The sequence below is a fragment of the Puma concolor genome, chromosome C1 (genome assembly GCF_028749965.1).
Source record: "Puma concolor isolate L17-30 chromosome C1, mPumCon1.1.hap2, whole genome shotgun sequence".
Taxonomy (NCBI): domain Eukaryota; kingdom Metazoa; phylum Chordata; class Mammalia; order Carnivora; family Felidae; genus Puma; species Puma concolor.
Window position 1 is genome coordinate 214962106 of NC_141674.1, and position 20141 is coordinate 214982246.

Sequence of the window (20141 nt, forward strand, 5' to 3'; positions counted from 1 at the left end):
GAGGAAAAATCTAAATGCCCAAAGCGGGAGGCTGTTTACATAAATTATATATCCACACAAAATGGTATTGAAAATAATGTTTTAGCAGAATATTTAATACATGGGGAGAGCCTCACAATATATTGCTAAGTGAAAAAGCAAATCATAAAACTGGGTGGATCCAGCCTGCCAGCCACTTACAGTGATCACAGGTTGTATTTTTTAAAGTATATATTTGCAATTTGTTTTTATTCATTTTGAGAGAGAGTGTGTGTGTGTGTGTGCGTGTGTGCACACACACACACACACGCACAAGTGGGGCTGAGGCGGAGAGAGAGAAAAAATCCCAAGCGACACAGAGCTCAATCTCACAAACCGTGAGATCATGACCTGAGCCAAAATCAAGAGTTGGCCCCGACTGAGCCACCCAGGTGCCCCTATCTTTGAATTTAAGATCTCAAATGTTAATAGTGGTTGTGTCTAGGTACTGGGAGGGCAAACCATGATTAACTGGTTTTTTAATCAAGAAAAGAAAGACTGAAAACAAAAAGACAGTCACCCTGCACAATTCAAGACCCTCTGTCACCCCAGCATCAGATGTGTGCCCCCCCAGCCCTCCCTCAGCACCCCCGCCCCCAGCCTCACCCCTCCATGGATTATGGATCCCTCTCCTCCTGTCACTGTCCAAACTCAGCATCATCATTTAACACCTCCTTTGCTCCACCTTCAACCTCCCTTCCTGCTGCTTTCCTTCCCCCAGTCCTTTCTGGTCCCCAAGTGCCCTCCCCCAGGTCCTCTCTGGCTGCCTCCCCGCCCCCTCCCCTCCTTTCGTAGTCCGCAAGGTCTGGCAGTGACTTCAGGTTACTGCTGCCACAGCCACCGGTGACCTTGCAGTTTCCAGCCTCAGGGGACACTCAGCATCTCTCGAGGTTGCCGCTGCTGACCACATTCCTGGTCACTCACCCACCCCCACATCCCACTGCCTTGTCGGCTTGGTCCCCAAATCACCCCTCTTCCTCCTAAAATGCCCCGTTTCCGGTCCCCACCCATCCTGCTTGTGCTGGGGTCTCCATTACATACTGCAGACACAAAATCCCATTCCATTGTAGACTTGCCCCAGCTGCTAGGTATGTCCCCGCAGCACCCTGAGTCTGCGCTTCCTAGGGGAACACCACCGTCCCCTCAGCCCCCTGCTTCAGGGAATGGCATTAACACCCCCAAACACCTGAGCCAGCCTTCCCTCTCCCAGCCCTGGCCCTTCCCCTCTGCCCTCCTGAGCCATCTCTTCCCCCCCAGTGGTTCTCCCTGCCACGGTCCACCGTCCGTCACCCCAGAATGAGGTTTCTAGCACGTCATCATGGGATGTCATTTCTGTGACTCCTGTGTCCCTTAGGGATCAAATCTAATCAAACCCTGGCTGACAGGGTCCTTCTCGGTTGACCCCCCACCTTGACCCTGGGCCTTGAAGCTCTTCCCCAGGACACCCTGTCCCCTCCAGCCTGCATTTTTTTCCCCTTTGGTGGTGCCTTAAATATTTCTGTAACAATGCAGCATAAGTATATACTTTTTTTTTTTTTTTTTTTTTTTTTTTGCCTCTCCATCTGCCTCCTGGTGTTACTTCCCTGGTGGAAAAATTTCCCCCCTTTGGCCCCAGGCAGTCCTGACTCAGAGTTCAGGACTGGCTGAATGCCACACACACACACACACACACACACACACACACACACACACACAGCCTTTCCTGCCCCTCCGGGCGGCTTAACGTCTACTTGTCTTTGCTACTGGAACTGACATTCGAGAACAGCCATCTCACAGGGCCCACCCCTAGGAAAAGCACCCTGTACTTGCCATGGTGTGCCTCCCACCAAGCCCTTGCTGGGCAGGTGGCTAGCGGCTCCTTGTTGAGGACCGTGCCCACCTGGAGAGCCGGCCTACTTCCCACCACCTCTCTGGCGGGGGGATCCCCGGCACCCACGCCTGGCTGGGGGTCCCGAACGATGAGGCACCCGACAGGTGTCTGCCGGGTGAATGCGTCTGCCTGGGCCGGCTCCACCGCCCCGGGTGCCGTCAGGCGATGTAGGCACACTTAGGTGTTGACAGAGAGCGAGCTCTCCCGGGTCCCGGGCCTGTCCAGCTCTTGTCATGGCTGACGTGACACATCACGTCTCTTCTGATGGCATTCGTCCGTTTGCTAATCTGCTTCATCCTCTGAGGAAAAACCAGAAGCCGGGTGCCTTCAACGGTTTGGTTGAAATGCCGTGACCCCCACGTCCCCCAAAGCCAAAAGATGCAACTGTGTGTCGGACAGATACTATTTATCACCGTGCATTTATAGGAGCTAAGAGGGTACATCCTAGTTTCTGCCAATACCTTAAAAAAAACCTCATATCTGCTTCACTATGTGTTAAGCATATCATATCTGATAGCTACCATATGTATTAGATATCCATTTAACAAAAGAACTTCGGGGGCTCCCGCTCCCTGTCTTTGTTTCTGGCGTCTCACAGTAGGCAGCAAATTCCTCCTGGCTACCTGTATTTACTGCTGTGTTTCATTCTTCCCTCCAGGCCGGAAGACCATCCCGTTCCTCCCCAGATGGCCCAACGTGCGGGAAACGGCGGCCTCCCGTCCCTGACAAGCGCCCCCCGTCCAGTGCACCAGGGGGGTGAGGCTGGTGCTTCGGGGCCTTCACGTAAGAACGGAACGCCGGTGGCGTGGGGACCGGGCAGCAGCAGCCACACACCCAGAGAGGCCTCGTGCTCACACCCTGGTCTCGGCCACTGCCCTGCGTTCCCGAGGCCCGCTGACCCGCAGCCACGCGGCCACACCTGCCCGTGGCCTGTTCCTCCAGACCCCCTTCTATCGCAGCATAGTGAGCACTGCCCACGTCTGCAAGCGAGTAGCGCACTTGTGCTGGGGAAAGCTGCGTTTGATGTGAGCTTTCCGAGTAGTCACATCTCAGAAGGCGATGTCGATTTATGACCGAGGCTTTGGCACCTCAGACTTTGGACGAGGTGTGCGGCCGCGTGTTCGAAGGCTGGCCTGAGACAGAAATGTGTGAGCGGGGGCACACGCGTGGATAAAAAGTATTTTTTTTTTTAGATGCCAGAAAAAATATATATGCTTTGAATAATCGGATATGTACGAAAGGTTTTGTTTTGTTTTGTTTTTTTAATTTTCGAGAGGAAATTAAAAGGATATGAGCAGGCCAGAGAAGACTGTAATCTCCATTCAAACGGGAAAAACAACAGAGGAGCAGGTCAGATTCCAGTATGAGAAACATCTGAGAACTTTTATAATCTGCTCACAATTGGATTCGAACGCTGCTAAGCCCCGGTTCAGAGCGGTAGGCTGGTCACAGAGCCGGAGGAGAGCCAGGTTGTTGGAGAGTCTGGGGGAGGGTCTCCTGGTTAGGGACAGTTTTAGAGGTTTTGCCACCTTAGATCATGTGTTATTTTACATGTTTTGTTAGAGCTGTAAACGTTAATATGCCCTCGCTGAAAGCTGATTAGCTCCACCATTTGTCCAGAGATTTCTGTGCCAGGGTGGAGGTCTTAGGTGGTCTAACCACTTTTGCCAATTTCACCTAATGCCCTTTGAATTAAAAACGATTTGAAGTTCAGCCTGGACTTCTGAAAAGTTGCATTTAGGGCCGTTTATTTATCTGGTACGTCCTTGTTGTACCAAAGTGACCACCAGGGTGGCCCTCTGTCTTGCGCTGATTATCAGTATGGTCCTGGATTTTGGAAGGATTTAGCATGTGTTCCGTGTAGGATGGAGGCGTTCGAGGCCGCCGTGGATGGAGTAGCTGCGTGGCCGCTGATGATACTGCTGGAGACGTTGATGTCACTGTGATTTTCAAACACAATTGCTTTGAGCCCTGACAAAGTCGAGGCCCTGGCAAATCCCGGTTCCTCACAGGAAAACAGTGGGCAGCCACCAGGGGACCCAGCCTGGGTGATCGGCACGGCCCCCAGTGCCTCCCCCTGGGGAAGCGGCAGCCCCTCCACATGGGGCCACCTGGAGCCAGGACAGCCGCTTGGCCAGAGTTAGCTCTGATTGCTGAGACCATGTCCCCCATGTTCCACGTGCCCCCTTCTACCTGCTCCTCTCTGCTTAGGCCTGGCTGGGACCCAGGACCCCCACCCTTCTCATCAACTCCCCTCCCACCTCAGTGGGCTCCAGAACTAACCACCCTCACTCCACGGGCCAGAAACCGGCCACAGGAACCATTCTCCCCTGCCCTGCGCGGCCTGCTGTCAGCCTCAGGGCAGCACCCCTAAATCTCTCTTACAATCCTTTTCCTTGACCGAGGGTCTCCCGTGGGAAGCCAAGCCTCCGCCGGGTTAGTGGCTCTCCCTGGGTCATTTAGGGAGCCTTTAGGGAGCATTTGTGGTGTAGATTCTGTTCTTCCTTCTGCCGTCTTCCGGGCTTGCCCAGCTGCAGCCACCCCAGGACCGATGTCCCGGGACCACTGGTCCGCTCCCTCGGTTGGTCTTGTCGCCACCGTCCCTCCCTCTTCTCACCCAGCCTCTGTGTGAGGACGACTGGCAAGCAGCCTTGGGTTTATGTGCTTAGAATGCACATAACCAGGGGCCCCTGGGTGGCTCAGTCAGATAAGCATCTGACTCTGATCTCAGTGCAGGTCTTGATCTCAGGGTTGTGAGTTCAAGCCCCAAGTTGGGCTCCACACTGAGCATGAAGCCTGCTTAAGTAAAAACAAAAACAAAAGCCAAAAGCAAGAACGCACATAAGCAGTGTTGAGACTGGTTCTGAGGCTGCATCTGGGTCAGCAGATCAGAGGGCTAGAGAGGGAGACAACACTGGTGGGCTGGGTGGCCACTCTGGCCCTCGTCGTCTTCTGTGTAACTCCTTTCCTGTCAGGAGCCTGATTTGACTTCCTCTGGACCCCTCCGTCCATATAGTCCTGCTTCTCCGGCCCTTTCTCCTGCTTCCGTGCTCTGGCTCACTTTGTCCACCACCCCCCCACCCCCACGCCCCCAGCCCGATCTGGCCTCGCCCAGCTACTCCTCAGAGGCCCCTCACACATGACTTGCTGCTAAGCCTGGCCTCCTGGCCTTCACTCATACTGGGAATTCATGCCACACCTCAGACCCAGCGGGACCCCGCCACGGTGGCCTCGAGCGCGTTAGCCCAGGAAGCCCCTTCACACCTCTGCATTCAGTCGATGCTAAAGGTGAAAACTCATGATGGGGAACCTGTGGAATCCTCCAACCGCTTGATCAGCTGACCGCAGGGCCAGAAAGTACATTCTTTTTAGGCAAAGGGACTGGCTCCACAGAGCCAACAGGAAATAGTTCCCAAAGGAAAAAGCCAAGAATGTGACTTAGAATTTTGTTATGACATTGGCCTGGGGGGAATTTATTCTCATTCCCCCTCAACGAAGGCTATCTCAGATATCAAAGTCACATACCTTGTCAGTGGCCTCAAGTGAAAATGCCCAGCCTGGTCTGAAATGGATCCACAGGCGGGAAGACAGTACTTCATCCCAGGAAGCCTCTGGTGCACACACACAGCTGCTGGTGTCCCCCAGTCCCCAGCTTGCAGTGGATCTGTCCTTCTGTGGTGGGAGCTCTGAACGCCTACATGGTGACATTCAGTGGAGGGAGTGGGAAGGGGTGTAGGGGATGACTACTATTTGGTGACAGGACCAAAAAGACCTCAGAGGGTCTCAGGACAGCTCAGCTTAGTTCCTCCTCCCTCCTGCCAGGGGGCTTTCCCACCCACCCCCCAACCTGTCCCTCCACCCACTCTCACCTGGGAAAGCTCCTGATCCTGGAGGACTACCCACCCACCCTTGGGCGCCATCTTGGTGGCACCATTAACTGGGATGGGATTTTCTGTGTAGCCCAGCACACAGCTGTATGTGGTTCCACTCAATTATTTCTTCATACACCTAAATTCTGTGTCCCGGGCTATATTATAAGCTTGTAGAGCAGAGAGCACAGACAGGCCAGTTGTCCACTGGAGAACAGATCAGAGAAGGCTGAATTTCCAGGTCCAGTCCCAGCTTTAAGTGGAGACTGTCCTGGTGGGCTGTAAATAATGCCACGCATTGGGCTCCACACCAGAAACAGATTCCCCGTTTGGGTCAAAAGATAGTTACCTGGAAGTCAAAGCTGTGTCCCTTGCTATGCGTTTGAGGAAACCTGCAAAGAAGATTGTTTATATTGAAGATAAAGTAGAGGCCACGTTGCAAAGGTACCAGGGACATTTTTAAACAAAAGGGCTTGGGGCTCCTGGGTGGCTCAGTCGGTTAAGCATCCAGCTTTTGATCTCGGCTCAGGTCATGATCTCACAGTTCGTGAATTCGGTCTCCACCTGGGGCTCTGTGCTGATGGTGCAGAGGCTGCTTGGGATTCTGTTTTTCCTTCTCTCTGCCCCTCCCCCACTTGTGTGTGCTCACTTTCGCTCGCTCTCTCTGTGTCTCTCTCAAAATGGATAAAACTTTAAATGAAAGGGCCGGAAGGAGCTTGGACTAAGGACATAGCAAATCTGGGCTCTGTCACAGAATTGCTTTGACGGTGGCATGAAGCCCTTTGGCTGTAGAACAAGAAGAAAAGTGGGGCCGGAGAAGAAGGGGTTCATATCATTTGAAACACAGAATAGGTCCCTCCCCGGGTCCTCAGGAGAGCTCCCTGGCAGTGTCGTCTGGGACTTCTCGGTCATTTCCCTTTGAAGGTCTCCAGGGTGACCCGGGTAGCCTGCTCCTTGTCCATGATGTCAACACGAACACTGCTGGCTGGGAATTAGGGCAGTGCCTGCCCCTGTGGGTGGAGTGGGGGATTCGGGCCTGAAGGGTCCTGGGGTAGCTCAGGGGGAAGAGGGCCCCACCTCTGGGGTTGCCGAATCCGGCAAATAAAAGTACAGGATGCCCAGCTGAATTGGAATTTCAGACAAACAACAAATAGTTTTTTACCGTGCCTCCATGCTCCTCTGCATTGGCACCAAGCAGCGACCGAGGGAGACAGTTCCACGTTTGTCGGCTTTTCCCTGAGAGACAGAGGGGGGGCCAGGAGAAGCAAAGGGGCCAAAGGTCTGTGGTTCCCTGTGCTGCGTGTGTATCCAGCCAGAGCGCTCGCGCTGTGCCCCCAGGTTGTAAGCGCACCGAGTGGCCGCCTGGAGACTTCTCGGGCTGCACACAAGCGAACAAGTCCTCCCCGGTGGGCTCCAAGGAGCTGTCAGGGGCTCGCGTGGTCATGTGCTGTTCTTGGCTTTGGGGCCCAGCCCAGTAAGGAGCATCCTCAAAGAGTCCACTGAACTCTCTCTCCTCCCCAGCCTCCACGGTGGACATCAAACCGGGAGAATGGTTGCCAGCGGGACATCAGGGAGAGGTTCGTCTGCCCTCGGCGGGGGACCCCAGCCAGGCCCTAGACGGTGGAGACACCACCAGGTAGGGACGGGGAGGTGTCCTGGGAGGGCTCCTCTGTGGTCCAGGCTCTGACTCCAACAGCACAGGAGCGTTTCACTGGGGCCCGAAGCACCCTACGGAGATACCCAGGGGCTTGTGGCCACCACACCTGTTAACCTCAGAGCCCACGGGGAGGCACCTGCCACCTGAGAATTATCGGTTGTCAGACCGGAAGGAAAGGAAACTCATAAACCTACCCAAGGGACTAGTTTTAAGAACTGCAAGCTGAATGTGTTTGTGAGGATGTGTGATTTGGGGTAACTTGTGAACAGTGTCCTATCTTAGCGGTTTGCTTTTGGAGAAGATAGGGTGGATGGGAGAAAGGTGGAGAACGAGGTTAGTGAAATGGTTTGGCTCAGATGTCGCCTTCCTATAAAGTTTTTTTTTTAATGTTTATTTTTGAGAGACAGAGAGAGAGAGCACGAGCAGGGGAGGGGCAGAGAGAGAGGGAGACACAGAATCCAAAGCAGGCTTCAGGCTCCGAGCTGTCAGCACAGAGCCTGACGCGGGGCTCGAACCCACGAACCGTGAGATCATGACCTGAGCCAAAGTCGGACGCTTAACCGACTGAGCCTCCCAGGTGCCCTCCGGACCTTCCTAAAATAGACACAGGATCCCACACAGAATACAAAGGTGTTTTCTTTTCCTCTGCACCAAATGAGTACAGACTGGCCTATGATGCGTCACTTGGGGTTCTTTAGAATGGAGAAAGTCTGGGGCTCTAGGCCCCTTCTTTCAGATCTCAGGGAGCTTGCTCAGGGAGAGGGGCCTAGCCCTGGTCTCAGCCTATCTGCCCGGCACCCCGGCTGCCCCCACCGCATCCGCCCGGCCACGCGGTGCCCTGCAGCCTGTGTAATTTCAGGATGGAGAAGCCAGCCTTCTGCACTAAAACACTGGCCTAGAACCGTGTTTAACATGACTACACCCTTGGAGTCTCTGATTTAGAGGAACTTTGCCATGGTGACCGGTCAGGCCTTCTGTGCCCCCACCTTTCTATAGAATTGGGAAGTATTTCCACGACTGCGTCAGCAGCGGGCAGGCCTGCACCCCAGCTGTGGTCACGGCTGACCTTGGCCCGGTCTGGAGTTCCTTGAGCGGCAGAGCCTTGCGGAGCCACAGACTCCAGACCCCTGAGGCGCGAAGCCTCCCCCACGCCCTGCAGACGCTTCCCCCTGGCAGTGTAGAGGGTCAGAGGAACCAGCCTGCTGGCTGCCCTCCCCATACCCAGGCCCCCGCTGCCCTTCCTGCAGGCTCCCGCAGATGGAAGTCACACACACAGGAGTCCCCGCTGAGCTCTCGAGGCTGCAGGGACACCTGGAGCGGCCTCTGCCCCCAGAGCAGGCAGACGGCCTAGCAGAACCACGCACACGGTCTGAGCAGGCGGGCAGCGAGAGGGTGCTGCGGCCCATCCCCCTTTCTGGGTAGGCGGCACCCCGGCACCTTCCTTTCCCACCACTGCGGCAGAGATTGCGGCCAGGCACGGGGTAGAAGGGAAGTCAGGGTTTCCAGAGGCAACAGGGCTGCATGGGGTGGAGCCAGAGGAGTTTGGGGCCTGCACTGGGGTGGGGGCCAGTCCTGTCAAAGGCTGTAAAAGATGGCAGAGGCTGGGGGCGGCGGGGGGCCTTGGGGGCCAAGCATCTGGTCTCCTCCAGCTCAGCCCATGACCAGCCGGGGACCCAGGGACCCACCTCCCCGATCTGGGGCTCCTCCCCTCTCTCAGAGTGGCTGAAGGCGTGCTCCCGCAGGCTGGTCCACAGCTCAGGGATTCTCTGACTCTTGGCACCTCCGCGAGGTGGGGGCCCCAGAATGAGAAAGCTCAGAGGGGTAAGCCAGAGGCTGGCAGGGCCCCCTGCCATGCCAGCCCCCTGCTCTCAGGCCCGGACCAGATCCCACATCTCGGCCAGACCAAACCTGCTCTCCTGGGGCTAGAGCCATTTCTTCTCCCTTCCTGTAAAGGCAGAATTCATTGCTGAGACTTACCAGTGGGGATAATCCTCTCTCTCCAGAATAAGTGTTTTCTTTTTTTCTTTTTAATGTTTATTTATTTATTTTGAGAGAGAGAGCGCACGCACAAGTCGGGGGAGGGGGAGAGAGAGAATCCCAAGCAGGTTCCATGCTGTCAGCGCAGAGCCCAACATGGGGCTCGAACCCATGCACCCTGAGATCAGGACCTGAGCTGAAATCAAGAGTCTGACGCTTAACCGACTGAGCCACCCAGGCACGCCCAGAATAAGTGTTTTCATAGTTGGCAGGGGACCCCACAGGCTCTCCTAAGACACCTTCCCCCTGGTTACACTAAGTGGGCTGACCCAGTTGGCCCTCCAGCTCCTCTTGGGCACAAATGCCCCGTTGGGGTTAAATCCATGGGTGCTCCCACCTTAACATGAATCCTGCTCTTAGTTTAAGCCCGGGGAAAGGGAGTATTCTGTCTGAGGAAGAGGAGGAAGGAAAGAGGGAGAAGGACACAGTTGGGCCACCCACCTCCCTCTCCACTGGCTATGTGACCCCTGCCAGCAACATTCTCCCCCCACCCCTGGCCTCCACTTCACCGGCTGCCCCAGGTCTCAGCTAAGCACCCCATCCTCCTTCCTGACCCCAAAGTCCAGTCACGCAGCGGTGTTCCCTTGCACAGGGGCACAGAGCACTGCGGTCACTTGGTCCATGGCTCTAGGGAGTCTGCCCCTGTGTTTGCACCTCGCCCGGAGCAGGCTCTCAAAATATTTGTTGGATGAATCAGCTAAAAGGGAGAGCGAGTGGCTCTCTGCATGGCTTGATGGGGGACATTTGTCCCTCTGCTTCCCCCAGCCCCTCTCTCTTACTCCTTAGAGTGAGGACAGCCCCTTGCCCAGAAGACAGGCCGCGGGGTGGGCCCCGCTTGGCTGCTGGTATCCCTGGAAAGCTCTGGAGCTGCGGTTTGGGGCAAACGGTAGATTAAACCATACTCTCATGGCTTAGCCCCAGATTGGAGGCGGTTTAAAGATCATTGAGGCTCCAGTTCCATTCTAGTGGCTTCCAGCCACTAGTCTGACCATGAAACTGGCTTCCTGGAAGCCAGGGAGTCAACGGTTCAGACCTTGTGATCTGTCTCCCTCCCCCTCCCCCATGCCAAGGGGTTCCTGTTCTGTTTTCTGTCTGCTCCATAGAATCCCTAGTATTGAGTAGTTGGGGAAGGTACTGTTAACCAAGCCGGCGTATGGTCCATGCAGAGAGGAGCCCAGCTGGACTGACCGGGAAGCATTTGCCTGGACGGTGCCTCCCTGTGGCCCAATGATGGGCGGAGGGAACAGGCTCCTCAGGTCGGAGCGCTCGCTCCTGCACAGATGCCCGCTACCCCCCCGCCCAGGCCAAGATCCAAAGACAACGGTGTCAAAGTTCCCGTCCCGCCACAGACAGGAAACGACTCTTCTGCAAGTATTATGGCTTTTAGAAAAGAAAGAAGAAAGAAATTCTGCATCTGTTTACATACATGCTTTATCCCCCTCACGTGTGTCCCCAAATGTGGCATATGGGGTAGCTCATGACAGCACTACGATGCATCCAGCTAAAAGAAACTAGAAACTAGGAACCAGGAAGTCAGGGGAATGGGGACAGGAGCCCCGCGTGTCCGTGTGCAGACATGGTGGGCGACCTTCTGGACCTGCCTTCATCTGCTGTGTCCTCCCCCCGTCACCCACCCCACACCCCTCTCTGGGTTCTGTTAGCGCACAGATGAAATATCCTGAATCCTGATGGGCAGAGTCCGTTAAGGGGACCCCCAAGCACTGTCGTTTGTGCCTTAATGGCCTCTTGAATAATTGCCTGTCTTGCAGGACACCTGCCAATTTACATATGTAGTGAGGTTTTCCTTTTCCCTCCTACCCAGCACCATTATCCCTGCGGCAACTTACTTTTCCTAAGTCATAGGCGACTGCCGTCCTGAATTACCTTTCCGCGTGCTTTTCCTGCTCTACCCTAATCTGGCCTCATCTCCTACCAAACCATCACCATTTCCCGGCTCTGGCTCCTCGCTGCTCAGAGTGCTCAGGTCACCGTTCAGGGGTGCTGGGGGCCTGAAGGCCAAGCTGACCTCTACCTCTGCCTCCCTCAGTGTCCTTCCCAGAGGGCCTTGATGCCATCCCCCATGCCGAGGTCGGGGACAGTGGCCAGCATCCTCAGTCAACACCACCACCCCCTGCAGCAGCCCGCACCGTGGTTTGGGCTCTGCTGAGGGCCACCTTCTCCAATGCTGGAGAAGGAGCCAGAAGGAGCCCCTTGTCTGCGGGTGCTCTTTTCCCAAACAACAACACTACCGTGGCCAAACAAAGGTTGTGTCCTAGGGCAGAGAGGAGGGCTGGCTTTGACGGTGTATTAGTCAGGGTTTTCCAGAGAAAGAGAACCAACAGGATGTGTGTGTGGGGTGGGGGGTCAGTTATTTTAAGGAGTTGGCTCGCATGATTGCAGAGGCTTGGCAAATCCAAAATCCACAGGGTAGGCCAGCAGGCTGAACACCCAGGGAAGAGTTGCAGTTGGAGTGCAAAGTCAGTCTGCCGGCACAGTTCCTTCCTGCTCAGGGGAGCTCAGACTTTGTCTATTTGTGCCTTCAACTGATTGGATGAGGCCCACTCCCCACTAGGGAGAGCAATCTGCTCAAAGTCTGCCTATTTAAGTGTTAATCTCACCCAAAAAAAACACCCGCACAGAAATATCCAGAATAATGTTTGGCCAAATATTTAGGCACCATGGCCCAGCAAAGTTGGCACATAAAGTCAACCTATACATAAGAGTTTTTTCATACACATCGCCAAATTGTTCTCCAAAGGGACAGGACCCTTTTCTGGTTGCTCTGGGGTTGGGAGGTTATATATAGACCTCTAGCCCTGTTACGCAGACCTTTCTCTCCCTTCACTTCTTGCCAACTCATCTCAGCGTCCCCCCATCCCTGCCACCTGACCTTGCCGCCCATTGGCTCTGAGGCCCCATGCAGTGAAGCTGGCCAGCCCTCCTGGGCTTCCACAGCTCGCTCCTTCAAATCTGGCCTCCCTGTCCCATGACCACATGATGGACATCCCCAGGTAACCCACAGCTAACCCTGTGCCAGGAAGAGCTGCCAGTGTTCACCGAGTCATTTTTACTAGTTTCTCTTAGTCACTCCTTCTTAAAATGTAGTAGGGCTACAGTTTTAAATGGTCAAGATAGTCATTTTTATGTTATGTATATGTTATCACAATTTAAAAATAATTAACTGCTATAACAGTACCAAAGATATCAAAATTAGAATAGCAAAATAGGAAAAAAATCATTTGAACCAAATAATATTTTCAAAAAACAACAAACACACACCTCAGGGTACCAGGGTAGCTTAGTCAGTAGAACGCGCGACTCGTGATCTCGGAGTCATGGGTTCAAGCCCCACATTGGGCATAGAGCTCACTTAAAAAAAAAAAAAAAACAAAAAGTAAGCCACCTCATTAAACCACATAAAAATCGTCTTTATATGTGCAAGAAAAGCATCATCAGTGTGACTCATTTCATTATTTTATCTTTGTGCTCTGGTCAAACTGCCCTACTTCTCTGTGAACTTCCTAAGAGCAGAAATTTGGTCTCGTTGACCTTTGATCTCCAGGGCCTGGAACAGTTTTTTGCACACGTGTGCATTATCAATGAATGAAAGAAAAGCAAAATGTTAGGGAAAGGCATGATATATTCCAGTAGATCCATCGGATGAAATATATCTATATATATTATAAACATATAATATTTATATAAAAACCCTCCATTATAAATAATAGTGGAGGCTACTCAGAAGTCTAGAGAGCAGGTAGAATGAGGGTCATAAGAACAGGGAAGTATCAGGGCCCTGGGTGTCGGTAAACTTCCATCTCTTAATTTTAGCTCAGATCATGATCTCGTAGTTTATGAGATCGAGCTTCACATCGGGCTCCGTGCCAACAGCTGGGAGCCTGGAGCCTGCTTGGGATTCTCTCCCTCCCTCTCTCTGCCCCTCCCCCACTCATTCATGTTCTCTCCCTCAAAATAAATAAAAATAAACATTTTTAAAAATTAGAAGAATAGGGGCACCTGGGTGGCTCAGTCAGTTAAGCGTCCGACTTCAGCTCAGGTCACGATCTCGAGGTCAGTGAGTCCGAGCCCCGCGTCGGGCTCTGGGCTGACGGCTCAGAGCCTGGAGCCTGCTTCGGATTCTGTGTCTCCCTCTCTCTCTGCCCCTCCCCTGTTCATGCTCTGTCTCTCTCTGTCTCAAAAATAAATAAACGTTAAAAAAAAAATTAGAAGAACATAGAGCAGCATGTAAGTATGACTACAAGTATGTGAAAACGCACATGCGTGTAAAAGGTACAACGTGGAAAATATTCAGGGAAATACTATTATAAATGATATAAAAATATAATTTCTTCTTAAAGAAAAAAAAGTCACGGGGGCACATGGCTGGCTCAGTCAGTAGAACACGTGACTCTTCGTCTCAGGGTCGGGAGTTCCAGCCCCGTGCTGGGGCATGGAGCTTACTTCACGGACGTATGTACACACATACATATACATACATTTTTTTAAATTTTTTTTTTCAACGTTTATTTATTTTTGGGACAGAGAGAGACAGAGCGTGAACAGGGGAGGGGCAGAGAGAGAGAGGGAGACACAGAATCAGAAACAGGCTCCAGGCTCTGAGCCATCAGCCCAGAGCCCGACGCGGGGCTCGAACCCACGGACCGCGAGATCGTGACCTGGCTGAAGTCGGACGCTCAACCGACTGCGCCACCCAGGCGCCCCCATACATTTTTTTTAAACAAAGAAAAAATCATTTTAAACTTTAATAAAATACTGTAGGGCTAAACCTCCCTATCCTTTCCAATCTGGTATCAGAGATGTATTGCCCAAAGTATGGGCAGTTTTTATGCCAGACTTGTCCTAAATTTGAATTTGGAAATTTTCCAGATGTTTAAGTTTTCTTTTTCTAATGATTAGAGTAAAATAGTCTCAATGTAGAAAAACAAAAAAAGGAAAGAAAAAAGAAAGAAAAAAAAGAGGGGCATATAGAAATATAGAAGTGAATCCAAAAATTCCAGTTTCCTCCCAAGGCCCACTCCCCAAGAGCCAGAACCCCAAGTTATGGGGCCCACGATGGGGCTCAGGACACAACCCCCCTTGCAGAATCATCACAGCTGCCCTCCATGTTACAGGTGGGGAAACTGAGGCTCCCCAGATGTCAGCAAACTTGCTTACATTGCAATGCACAGCAAACTGTGCACCAACTCTGTGAAGCCCGTAGACTAAGGCACCCACTTAGGGAAGGAACACGGACCTGCCATTTACGGAGCATGCGCCAGGCTGGCAGCTGGGCTGATGCTCACATTAGCTCGTTCGGTGGCTATGACAACCCTGGGTGACAGCCTGGGACTCCGGTCTTCAGAGTTATAGTCAGGAAAATGGGCACATAGGCAGCAAGGGCCCCAGAAGTCAAGGAGGGAGCAGCGTGGATCCAGCTCAGTGACAGCCAGACAGCAAAGCACTGGGTGGGGGAGTCCCCAACTCCAGCTGGGTGACTGGGAGGTCACAGAGCCACGATCTCACTCCCAGGATTTCTCGTCCAACACCACCGAGTTTCAGTGGCTGCAGGTGCTGGAGGAAGGAAGGCCCTCGTTCCAAGTCGGGTCCACCGTCTCTGTGAGGCTGCTCCCTGGGGCTGGGAGGCAGATAGCATCTGGAGAACAGCTGGCTGTAAGATCCCACTGGGCTCAAGTCTTGGCCTCACAACCTGCTTGTTATGTGTGTGACCTTGGAAAGTTCACAAACTTGGGCCTCGGTTTCTACGTCTGAAAACCGGGGCAGTACTGCCTGCCCCACAGGATCATTTGGGGGCTCAATGTCACCTTCCCAGCACGGCCTTCCCTGGCCACCACGTCTAAAATTAGCTTCCTATTGCTGCTGTCACAGGTGACCACAGAGTTAGTGACCTGAACACCACAAATGTACCACCTTACAGTTCAGTGGGTTAGAAGTCCGACAGGGCTCTCACTGGGCTGGAATCGAGGCATACACAGGATACACTGTTTCCCCGAGTTCTATGGGAGAATCTCTTTTCTGCCTTTTCTGGCTTCTAGAGCCCTCCTGCCCTCCTTGGCTGGCAGCCCCTTCCGCCATCTTCAAAGCCAGCAGCCTTGCATCTCTGTCTTTCTTCCGTGGTCGTACCTATTTCTCTGTGTTCTTCTGCCTCCCTCTCCCACTTTTAAGGACGCTGCGGTTTCCCGGGGCTCGCCCTGATAATCTAGGATAATCTCCCTAGTTTAAAGTCAGCAGATTAGCAGGGGGCGCCTGGGTGGCGCAGTCGGTTAAGCGTCCGACTTCAGCCAGGTCACGATCTCGCGGTCCGTGAGTTCGAGCCCCGCGTCGGGCTCTGGGCTGATGGCTCAGAGCCTGGAGCCTGTTTCCGATTCTGTGTCTCCCTCTCTCTCTGCCCCTCCCCCGTTCATGCTCTGTCTCTCTCTGTCCCAAAAATAAATAAACGTTGAAAAAAAAAAATAAAATAAAATAAAGTCAGCAGATTAGCAACCTCGATTCCACTGCAGCCTTAATTCCCCTTTGTCAGAAAAGGCTCCAGGGAGGAGAATGTGGACAGAATGGGGGGCCATTACCCTGCTGGCCACACCTTCCCTGGCCACCCTCTCACTTCAACACTCTCAAGCTCCCTGTCCCCCTTCTCTGCTTCATCCCCTCCTTAGCGTTTATTCCTTTTTTTTTTTAATTTTTTTAACGTTTATTTATTTTTGAGAGTGAGAGAGAGACAAAGTGTGAGAGGGGGAGGGGCAGAAAGAGAGGGAGACACAGAATGGGAAGCAGGCTCCAGGCTCTGATCGGTCAGCACAGAGCCCACCCGACGCACGGCTCGAACTCACGGATCGTGAGATCATGACCTGAGCTGAAGACGGATGACCAACCGACTGAGCCACCCAGGCGCCCCAGCATTTATTCCTTTTTTTTATTATCTCCCTCCTCCCCTCCTCTCCCCCTGGCCCGAGAGAAGCCTGCTCCATGGGGGCAGGGATGTATGCCTCCGGGTGCCCGGCTCTACCCCACCCCTACCCCATGCCCAGGACAGTGCCTGCCTGGCATCTTTGTGCTCACAATGGCAAGTCCTCCCTTCCTCCTGTGACTCCTAGCCATGCAGTGGCTGTGACTCTAGACTACACATTTTGTTCCAGGGAATTTACATCGGCCTTCACCTGCAAGCCCCGGACCCCCCGGACCCCTGAGATCCTGGACCTGAACCCACCCAAGGCCAAGGCATCCACTCTGGCGCCTCAGTTCTCCTCGTGTGGCCCCCAGCAGGCCAGCCGCCCCAGCTCCATGACCTCCTCCACGAGAGGGCCACAGAGTAAGTCAGACTGGAGGGAAGGGCACTGAGCTCCTCTGTGCCCAGCAGGCACAGGACCAGGACCCCAGGCAGTGGCTTCTTGTGCCCTAGGGACAGATCCGTTCTTCACTAGCCTATTTATGAAATTGCCATTGGCCCTGGTGCCTCATACACAAGCTGGTAAACTGAGACTGTCCAGGCAGTGCCTCTCGGAGTTAACATCCCCCCACCCCCACCCCCGTCTGTGGGACTTGTGTGATCGGCCCTGAAAACCTGGACCTGCTTCCTAGCGGGAAGCAGGCAGCCTCAAAATCCAACAGAAGCAGGTGCCTTGGCGGGAGGGCCACCAGAGGGACTGAGGGTGCAGTGGGCCCAAGGGGTCTCCTTCCTGCCCTGTTGCCCACCGTGAAGACCACTTCCTCTCTCCCCTCCCCTCCTAGCCTCAGCCGGTTGACCACACCAGAGCCTGGACCTTTCCAAAGAGTCTAAAGATAAGGGAAGGTCGCCTGGCTGGAGTGTGTGACTCTCGATCTCAGGGCTGTAGCTTTGAGCCCATGTTGGTTGTAGAGGTCGCTTCGAAATAAAAATAAAATAAAAAATGATAATAATTTTTTTAAGTACATAAATAAATTAAATAAAAATAAAGGAAAACAAAAGAGAAGCCAGACAAAAGAATGTCAATCAGCAGAAGGTCTGTCACACTCAGGATATATGCATTTTGCAGCTGTGCTGTCCCCTGCTGCCCCAATCGCTTCCTGCCAGAGCCCCGGGCGCCCCGGCCAACGGGGACCCGCTGGGCTGGCCGGGTGGCTAATGGGCCGTGGCTGGAAAGCAGGGCCGCCCTCCCTCTTCGCCAGCGCCCATCTGCTGGGAAACACACGGTGAAGCCCCAGCCCCATGTCCCCACCAGCGGTGCAGGCCAAGCTGTTTCCTCGCACGGGCCCAAAGGAAGCCCCGGCAAATACCAGGAACACTGGCCCGAGAGAAGCAGACAGACCCGTTTGACCCCTGCCGGGCTCCAGGCCACACCGGGCAGCACCGGGCCGGAGCCCCCACGGGTCATAATCGAGGCAGCAACGGCCAGTACCAGACGGGCTCCACGGGGCCCTGCCTGCACGTAGATTGCTCAGCTAGCAGCAGATTTATGTCCTGTGGCCTCGACAAACAGCAAAACTATTGCCAGCAAAATTCACTGGGAGCCCCACGCCAAGCAGCCTGCTTCCTGAGAGGAAAGAGCATGGCCACGTGAGTCACGCCCCGGCCGCGGAGCAGGTGACCTGGGGGAAGGGAAGGTTTCAGTATTCGGTTTGCACAGAGCCGGTTGAAAGAAGGCTTGTATGGGACAGAGGGGACTCTGTGCAGTTACCGCCTTGGTGCTGGCAGCTTGCTCTCGCCTTTCTTCTCCAGGCGGCCAATCTTACAGGAAGTGAGGATGGTCTCTTCGCCGGTGTCACCGTCCCGTTGCCCGAGGACCAGCCAGCTTCCCTTCCTCGGCCGGCCAGCAGCTGCAGGTGACAGATGTGGAGGAGACCGTTGTCTGCCAGCGGCCAGGCGAGGCTAGCTCTCCGGGCAGCCCAGGAGCAGGCCCCCCACAGCCCCCGGGACACCGGGTCCTGTCCCTGCCCGTCCCTGGCCGCCCCTCACACACAGGAACAGACCTGGGTAGACGGTGCGAGCTGCTCACGTCAGGAGCCTGTGGGGGGGAGCAGGGACTGGAGACTCGGCCCGAGACGGGGCCTTGGCCTCAGTGGAGACCGTCACTCCTCTCGGTCCAGCCAGAAGGAGACTGAAGGGATTTAGAATAAGGGAGACGCATCCTGAAGCCATATTCCTGAGCAGCAGATTTGATATTCTTCCTTTTTTAAAATCTGGGATGAATATGATACATTCCCGTACGTAGCTTGGACTATATCGCTGTTTCCGATCTTCTGCACGCGTGTTTTAAAGGCCTCGTAGGGTTGACGCCATTTCCCCCTCCCCTGCCTCCTTTAAGACCGTAAACACAAACAGCTCCCCTGGCAAAATGAGCGGGGGAGGCTCGCCCCTTGCAGTGGGTGACGTCAGAGCTCACGCCTTAGGATAAAGGAAAGAACTTTGCCCGCCGAGCCAGCGAGGTCCCCCAAACTAGTAGCAGAATCTGACCTCTCCTCAAGTATAAATACTGAAATAAACTGAATATTTAGACGGTCCTTGCGTGTGGTAGGGCGTGTGTGTGCGTGTGCGTGCGTGTGTGTGAAGTTATGTACTCTACCCTAAGCCCTCCATCTGCCATGGCGATGCCCTTTAGAGAAGACATCCCTGTGGTCCCGCTGGATGTAAATAGAGAAGATTTCATTTTTCGACGGCCTCCTAGCTCCTCAAGAGAGCGAGCAGAGGAGGGAAGCAGAAGAGTGGTAGAGCAGGCCAGTCACCAGGTTGTCCCCACGACATCCGTAAACTTGTCACGGGCCAGGATCCTGGGTTAATCTTGTTTTTGGCAGTGGCACAAGGCCGGGCACGTTAGAACTCTGTGGTCACGTGACTGGCCCGGAAGCCGCATCTGGATTCTCTGGAAACATGTGAGCCCCTCTGTTCCTGGGCAAGAAAGCTGTGGAGAACGAGGCCCTACCTTCTTCTTGGGAAGGCACTCCAGGCGCTCGGCGACTCCTGACGTGGAGGTATGAAGAGAAAACACCCACACTTATCACAGGTACTATCGATGTGGACAGAGACCGGGTCCCTGAAATGGGATCACTCCACGGTGACACTTTGAAAAGTGGTTGCGGAGGAACGTAATGGAAAAGTCTCTCCTGTTCTCCCCAGTAAATCCACTCCCTTCAGATTCCTCGGATGCCGCTGACTGGCGCGGCCTTTCCCCTGCCTTCGTGTGGGAGCAGCCCCGTCTCCAGAAATCCAGAGGGAATGGAAGAGTCCTCAGTTTCCCCCCCCTTCTCCATGGTGAAAAGGCAACTGCTGTTTTTCCCTCAAACCTGCAGATGAGCTAAAGTCTGGTTTGTAAACGTCTAGTGACTTTAAGGGGGAAAAAAAGACAATCTTTTAGCGATTCAGGGAGTATCCAGTTCTGGATCAAACTGCACTGAAGTCATCAGGTGTGGTTGGGGTGGTTCTTTGGGGAAAGTAAATACTGTCCAGCCTCTGCACCACGCCCTGGGAGACGCCTCTCGCTGCAACACATGTCCACATGCCACGGCTGATGGCTAGCAAGAGGCTTGGTAAAATACCAGCAACCTCTTCCCAAATATCCCAGCTATCTGCTAACCTCACTGAGTTTGCCGGGGTCAGACATGAACGTGACCGACCTATGGGGGAAAGAATCGAGTAGATGAATGAACCCAAATGGTTTCAAAGGTCATCTGGACATTTAGTCGTAGTGCCACTAGGATTGGC

General features: G+C 53.9%; 1 protein-coding gene across 8 annotated transcripts in view; it reads left to right on the plus strand.

The window, feature by feature from the left end:
* ARMC9 (armadillo repeat containing 9) overlaps window positions 1-18943 on the plus strand; it is a 150950-nt gene extending 132007 nt beyond the window's left edge. For 7 of the 8 annotated variants that reach the window (XM_086719912.1, XM_086719913.1, XM_086719915.1 and 4 more), the window contains 4 exons: window positions 2547-2671; window positions 7279-7393; window positions 16603-16775; window positions 17665-18943. In XM_086719912.1, coding sequence (XP_086576038.1) covers window positions 2547-2671; window positions 7279-7393; window positions 16603-16775; window positions 17665-17759 — 508 coding nt within the window. In that variant the 3' untranslated portion in view covers window positions 17760-18943. The remainder of the gene's footprint in view (window positions 1-2546; window positions 2672-7278; window positions 7394-16602; window positions 16776-17664) is intronic. The other variant, XM_086719914.1, reaches the window with a different exon arrangement.
* Window positions 18944-20141: the final 1198 nt, after the last annotated feature.